Below are 7,714 nucleotides of genomic sequence, written 5' to 3'. Positions count from 1 at the left end.
AGTATCACAAGTGACATCTTTGTCAAATTTGATGTTGGAAAGACCGCTAACCAAAATTTTCTTTACAAGTTTAGAGATTTGGAATATACTTGCATGTCTTAATCTCTTATGTCATAGCCATTTTTTGGATTCCATAGAGGTAAAACATGCTACATTTTGTTCTTTTAGTTCCTCTAGAGTAAGTCCATACACATTGTTGCATCTTTTAGCTTCAAACAAAATTTCACCAAATTTTTCACACACAACCAATCATACCAATTTCTTGAAAATAACCAAATATCCTAAGTCACATAATTGGCTAATGCTTAGAAGATTGTGTTTCAATCCTTGACTAGGAATACAACATTAATGAAAGAGGAAAAATTTTTACCTACTTTACCTATGGCCAAAATTTTACCTTTATCATTATTACCGAAAGTCACAAAGCCTCCATCGTATTTGTCAAGCTTGATGAAGAAAGTAGACTTTCCGGTCATATGCCTAGAGCATCTACTGTCCATGTACCACATGTCATCCTTCTTTTTGGATGCTAGGCAAAACTGCACAAAGCTCTTAAGTAACTTTAGGTATCCAAATCTTTTCAAATTTTTTAATGTTAAACCATCTTCTCTGACCAAGATTATTATATTTGCCAACTATTTTGTAGATTTTTTCATCAATTTTCCTTTTATGGATGAAACATTGAATAGGAAAATGACCTTCTTTATTGCATGTGACAAAAAAAATTTGGTTGCTATTTTTTATGGAGATTTGGATTTTGAAATCTTATGTCTTTAGAAGTGGAAGCTACATTTTCAAATTGTGAAATTTTGAAAACAGTTTTTAATTTTTTACAATAACCCAAACCTACTTTTTCATAAAGAGGTCTTTGACTAGCCAATAATTTATTTTAATTTTTAGAACTTTGAGCAAACTTGGCTAGATCTTGTTCTAGACCTTTAATCTCTTTATGAAACCTTTTATTTTCTTCAAAATAGTTTAAATATGCAATCACTGAGTGCTGTTTTTCACAACCTTTAAGTTCAGCCTTAAGCGGTTTGTTTTCTTCAACAAGATCAACAGTGGTTTTGGCTTTCCTCAATTTATCTTTGAGAAATACATTTTCAGCTTTTAAGATGTCATTTTCATATTCAAGTTCATGATACTGATTTAGAAAACTTATCAATTTTTCAGTGAGATGATCAATCATGAGATGAAGGTCTTCATTAGATGGTTCAATAAAAATCACCTCATCAAGTTGATTGTGGTCGGCCATAAGGTAGGCTTGAGAGCTGTTGTCTGAATCTTCATCTTCATCTGAATCATTCTCCAGATCTTTCCAAGAGGCTGTAAGCCCATTTTTCTTGTCTTTTTGGGACTTGTCTTCTTTCTTCAATTTTGGATAGTCATATTTGTAGTATCCTACTTCTTTACAGTTGTGGCAGATGACCTTGCTTAGGTCCTTCTTTGGTCCTCATGAACTGCTTCCCTTACTTCTTCATCTTAGTTTCATCATTCTCTTGAGTTTTCTAACAAAAAATATAAACTCTTCATCTGATAAATCATCACTAGATACATCGCCCAGAGACTCAGTACATTATTTGAGAGCCATTCCTTTCTTTTTTGTATCATTTTTTAAGTGAGTGATTTCATAAGTAAGTAATTTTCCTCTCAGTTCATCGTAAGCCATTTGACTAATATTACCACTCTTAGATATGACTGTAGCTTTGGTTTTCCACTCTTTTGTTAGACTTCTTAGAACTTTTCTCACTAGCACTGGTTCAGAGTGTGTAATCCTCATAGCATCTAAGCCATTGATGATGATAGAAAATCTTTCGAACATATAATCAATGGATTCTCCTTCCTTCATAGAGAACATCTCGTATTCTTTACACAGCATGTCAATTCTAGTTTGCTTGACTTGAATAATGCCTTCATCTGTGACTTGAAGCTTATTCCAGATCTCCTTTGCTATTTTGCACCTTGATACCTTTCTGTATTCCTCGAAACTGATTGCACAGTTTAGCATGTTGATAGCTTTGGCATTGAGCTCTATCTTATTTTTGTTTTCATCGTTCTAATCGGCTTTAATATTGGGAATGACAACGCCATTTGTGCCGGTTTTGGTTGGGACTTGAGGACCATTCATGATGATTTTCCATATGTTGTAGTCTGCCGATTGAACAAAGATCTTCATTCTTTCTTTTCAATAGTTGTAGTTTTTCCATTGAAGAATGGAGGTCTGTTGTTTGATTGACCTTCAGTCAAAGTGTATGCCACCACGTTGGAACCATTGTTGCTTGCCATCAGGATCTTTCCTCCAAGCTGCAAACCTTGATCTCTTTGAAACCAAGCTCTGATACCAATTGATGGTAATCAGTGGCTAAGAGAAGAGGGTTGAATCTTGGCCTCCTTTTAACTCTTCTTGTAACTTTATTCTCTGATGAGGAATACAGGAGAAATTTAGGTTTTGTCTCCTGACACAAGAAGAGCCAGAATGAAGTAGCGTAGAAGAACAGTTATTGTGAGAAGTTGCTGGGTAGAGAAAACAGGAGACACTTTACTTTTATCTCCTAAGTTGAAAAACCAAAAATAGAGAAGTTGCTAGGTAGAGAAAACAGGAGACACTTTACTTTCCTCAAGCTTGTTGAATCTGAGTCGTGTATCTTTCCTTTGGCCCTAAGTTTGATTATTGACTTTTGATGAGCCATTGAGCACCTTTGACTTCTTTGTCTTGATAGTTGCATGAAAGGTGCTTGAGACATAGAAGATTTTTTTATGATTTTTCATTGAAGCACGAATGAGGAAACCACCTTTTTGTGATCTTCTATTGCATTGAGATCTTCTCTTTGTTGTAGTATTTTAACTTTTCCTTCTTGTTTGAAAATGGAAGCTAGCTTTTCATTCTTCTTTATGCCCTAGCTTTAGATCTTTTCTCTTTTTTCTTTTTTGTTTTAGAGATTGCTGTGATAAGAAAGGGAAGAGAGAGAAGAGAGAGTTTGTGGGTTCTATGAAAGTAAAAGAGGATTCAAATATATTTAAATTTGTTTACCTAGTCAGTGACTTTGTTGAAGTGAGATGAGTTTGTGTGTGGTCACCGAATTGAGCTTAGATCTTTATTTGGACCAAATTTAGTTTCCTTCATTTGACTAGAGACTTGATTTATTTCTGATGAAAGAAATTGTGATGGTAACCGTTCAAACTTTGAATTTAAGTATGGAAAGAATAGAGTGAAACAACTGAGTTTGGTATAAGGCCATAGAGTTTAAATGTCTGTGAGCTGATTTATGCTTAATGGACCAATTTTATTTTTCTTGGGTCAAATGGATCAAATGATTTTTTTGCATACTAAACAAAATATATCACACAACCAATTTGATAATAATCCTAATAATATTTGGTCATCACTTTAATCATAATTTAGTTTTCCAATATTCAAAAATAGTCATCGGAACTTGGAAGGAATTAGTTATGATGATCGCTTGAATGCCTTCGTATTTGATTATCATACATTACAAATACAAACCTGATGCACCCTATATATTCATGTAAAATTGAAAAATAAATATTTAACTAATAGTTGGTTATCAAAAAAATTAACAGTACAAGTAATCTTAATAACTTATTTCAAATAAAAGTACACAATTAAATCAAATTAATTATTAGAAATAATTTTCAAGAATTTTGAAAATGTTAGTGATAAAAAGTAGTTATAGTTCATCGTTCGGAATGGTTACTCTTGATTAGCTAAGCAATGCTTTCCATGGAGAGATTATGTGAATTGGGATTGGGTGTGAAAATCTAATATTTCAGAAAAGGCCAAATTTCTCATTTGGCTTTATCTCCATGATGCTCTTCCGACTTAGATCTTTCGGCATATATAAGTGCAGTTTGGCAGTTAATGAGATTTGTCCCAGATGTCACGAAAGGGCGGAATCAGTTGCTCACTACATTAGAGATTGTGCAAAGCTAAGGTGGTATGGAATACTCTTGATCCTTCCTTATTGAAAAATGCTAGTTTAGGTTTCTTTAGAAGCCTGAATTCGAAAGGTTATGCGTGTAAAGAAAGTGGGGGGCATGCCTAAACCCTAAACCCTAAATTATCTAACAAAAAAATAAGAATAAAAAAAATCATCTAATAATCAAATCAAATAAAAAAAGATAACTATAAAAATACAAAAGATAACCTTTGCTTCTCAAAACACACCACGCTACTGCCTTTGCTTTGCTTCTCAAAAAATTAGGTATTTTTTATTTATTTAATTTAATATTATTTTATATTTTATTATTTATTTAATTTAATTTTTTATATGATAAAAATATTATAATATTTAATAAGTATTGATATTATTGTATTTTGATAAATTCATAAAAAAAATTTAATAAATATTATAAATTTTAATATTTATCCTTCTAACTTTTTTTTTTTACATATTTTACAGAATATATATTCAAATTTTTATACAAAATAATGATGAAAAATCAAAGAATTGATGTATTTTTTAAGAGAAAGGCTAATATTCAAGAAGGGGAACATATAACTTCTACAATATTAACACTTGTAGATAGTTCTTCTACTATAATGAATCACGAAGAAAGTGAGATACAACCTCCAAAAATTCAAAGAGTTGCATCTGATGAGTTTGATCTTAATTCTTTGGAACGAGACCCTGGAAAACGGCTTCAAATTTGGCAATATCACCCAAACCAGAGAGATGAAGTTAGACGAGCTTATCTTAAATGGGGTCCATATCAAAAACATCTTGACAATTATCCTCTATCTGGTACGAAGCATCCAAGACGATTTCAATATGCTTGGTTTGGTATTTTTCCTTCATGGTTAGAGTATTCACCTTCTGAAGATGCTGCATATTGTTTATTTTGTTATTTGGTTAGCAAAAAATCCAGTGGACATAATGGGTCAGATATTTTTATTAGTAAAGGGTTTAGAAATTGGAAAAAAGTTAATGATGGAAAGAATTGTGCTTTTCTTAAACATATTGGAGATCCTTGCTCACCACACAATAATGCAGTTGGAGCATGTCTAGATTTATTGAATCAGGCAAGTCACATCCAAAATGTAATTAAGGATCATACTTCTGAGGAAATTCAAAAGAATCGATTGCGTCTAAAATCCTCCATTGATGTAACTCGTTGGCTTACATTTCAAGCTTGTGCTTTCAGAGGCCATGATGAGACTCCTGAATCAAAAAATCGAGGTAATTTTCTTGAAATGATAAAACTCATAACATCTTACAATGATGAAGTTGCAAGAACTGTGTTAGAAAATGCTCCATATAATGCTAAATATACTTCACATCAAATTCAAAAAGAAATCTTGCATATACTCTCAAACAAGGTGAGAAAGTATATTTGTGAAGAAATTGGAGATTCCAAGTTTTGCATTGTAGTAGATGAAGCTCGTGATGAATCCAAAAGAGAACAAATGGCACTTGTTTTGAGATTTGTTGATATACATGGTTTTATTCAAGAGCGTTTTCTTGATCTTGTACATGTCAAAGATACTACATCATTAACTCTAAAACAAGAATTGTGCGGCATTCTTTCTCGGCATGGTCTTGATGTCTCTAATATTCGTGGTCAAGGATATGATGGCGCCAGCAACATGAGAGGAGAATGGAATGGGTTACAAGCATTATTCTTAAAAGATTGTCCTTATGCTTACTATATCCACTGTTTTGCTCACCGATTACAACTTGCATTAGTTGCTGCATCAAGAGAAGTTATTCCTGTACATCAGTTTTTTTCAAAATTGACTTTCATCGTCAATATCATTTGTTCTTCTAGTAAGCGACATGATGAGTTACATGCTGTCAAGACAGATGAAATTGTCCATTTATTAGAGATTGATGAACTTGAAACTGGTAAAGGGGCAAATCAAATTGGTACTTTGAAACGAGCAGGTGATACTCGATGGAGTTCTCATTTCTCTTCTGTTTGCAGTTTGATAAATATGTATGGTACAACGTTGACTGTTTTACAAAAGATTATTGTTGATGGATCAACTTATTCTCAGCGTGGTGATGCAGATAGTGCTTACAATACCCTGACTTCATTTGAGTTTGTATTGATCTTGCATTTGATGAAAGATATGATGGGAATAACTGATATTCTTTGTCAAGCTTTACAAAAGCAGTCTCAAGACATAGTTAATGCTGTGCAACTAGTTCATTCTACAAAAACACTTATCCAAAGCATGAGAGATGACAGATGGGAGGAATTATTAAAAAATGTGAAATCATTTTGTGAGCAACATGATATTCTAATTCCTTATTTAACTGCTTCTTATGTTGCAAGGCAAAGACGCTCGCGTCACCAAAAAGATCATATTACAGTTGAGCATTATTTTAGAGTGGAGATATTTTTAGTCACAATTGATAAGCAATTACAAGAGTTAAATAGCAGATTTAATGATCAAGCAATGGATCTACTAAGTCTGAGCTCTACTCTCATGCCTAAAGATGCTTACAAAAATTTTGACATTGCTAAGATTTCTACTCTTGTTGATAGCTACTATCCCGAAGACTTTACTGAACAAGAGAAGATTAATTTGCCTTTTCAGCTTCAGCATTTTATTCTTGATGTTCGTCAGCATCCAGAAATGAAGAATTTGTCAACTATTCATGAACTGTGTAGATGTTTAGCAGAAACAAAAAAGTCAAAAGTATATTACTTGATTGATAGATTGATTCGTCTGATATTAACTCTTCCAGTTTCTACAGCTACTACAGAGCGATCATTTTCAGCAATGAAAATAATAAAGACAAGGTTAAGAAACAAGATAGAGGACGACTTTCTTGCGAATAATTTGGTTATTTATATTGAGAAAGAAATTGTTGAAAAGTTTAGTTCTGACTCAATTATTGAAGATTTTAAGTCATTAAAAACTCGAAGAGTACCATTATAAATTATTTTATATTTTTTATCTGTAGAATTATTTATTTATTATCTTATTAGTAACAAACTTAAAGAATAATTATATTTATAAATTTTATTTTGATATAAATATTATTATTAAATTTTTATGTTAAGTTTCTGGCCCCCAAAATTTTGGTTCAAGCTCCGCCACTGAGTTTTTGGTCTTTGAAAGGGTATGGTTTTCTTCACATCCATCAACTTATTGCTCAAACAAGAGAGAGACCTTGTGATGAAAATTCAAGAGCTTGTCATTAACAGGTTGGTTTTCTTCTTCCAACACTACGTGCCTCATTTTTTTTTTTTTTTCGTCTTTCTTTTCCTTTGTCAAGTCACAAAAAATCTATGAATCAATTTCAGAATCTTCTCTGACAAACTCTCTGCATTTCTATATCCACACTCTCAGCTCACGAATGAAGGAAGCAGTAATTAGTAGATTCTACCATCACCATGAATTACAACAAAAATTCTTACAATGTTATTCTCGGTATGTAACATTGTTTATATCTTGTAAAAGCATACAACATTGCATTTAAAATTTAAAGGTTTTCCTTCTCATGAATCAAAACATTATTTTCTAGATCTATATGGCTTACACACACAACACACTAATTATATTAAGTATATACCAAAAATCAATCATCAATCAATCATTGTGTATAGAAATACAAATTTGACTTCCCATAAATAATTTATTATGTTACGGTAAATAAGTTTGATCATTTGTCTACTGTAAATTTGACTATTCTTCTATTATAGGTTTGATTATTCTAGTTACTAATTATTTAGTTGAGAAATA

General features: G+C 32.0%; 1 protein-coding gene and 1 pseudogene across 1 annotated transcript; one reads left to right on the top strand and one right to left on the bottom strand.

Annotated features, from left to right (window-relative positions):
- Nucleotides 1–889: 889 nt before the first annotated feature.
- LOC148547725 (uncharacterized) lies at nt 890–2,286 on the bottom strand (annotated as a pseudogene).
- A 2,167-nt stretch (nt 2,287–4,453) lies between these two features.
- LOC148547724 (uncharacterized) lies at nt 4,454–6,907 on the top strand. Its single transcript, XM_088496621.1, has one exon. It carries the CDS (start codon nt 4,454–4,456, stop codon nt 6,905–6,907), a length of 2,454 nt encoding a protein of 817 aa, XP_088352747.1.
- The last annotated feature ends 807 nt before the right edge of the window (nt 6,908–7,714 follow it).

Source organism: Arachis ipaensis, chromosome B8 (assembly GCF_059453495.1).
Source record: "Arachis ipaensis isolate K30076 ecotype BB chromosome B8, ASM5945349v1, whole genome shotgun sequence".
In the NCBI taxonomy this organism is placed as follows: Eukaryota; Viridiplantae; Streptophyta; class Magnoliopsida; order Fabales; family Fabaceae; genus Arachis; species Arachis ipaensis.
Note: the sequence above shows the minus strand (reverse complement) of the source record. Positions and strands in the feature narration are given on the sequence as shown.

What these genes read in the sequence shown, in the direction of transcription:
- LOC148547724 (XM_088496621.1), top strand. Translation starts at nt 4,454, where the DNA reads ATGAAAAATCAAAGAATTGATGTATTTTTTAAGAGAAAGGCTAATATT.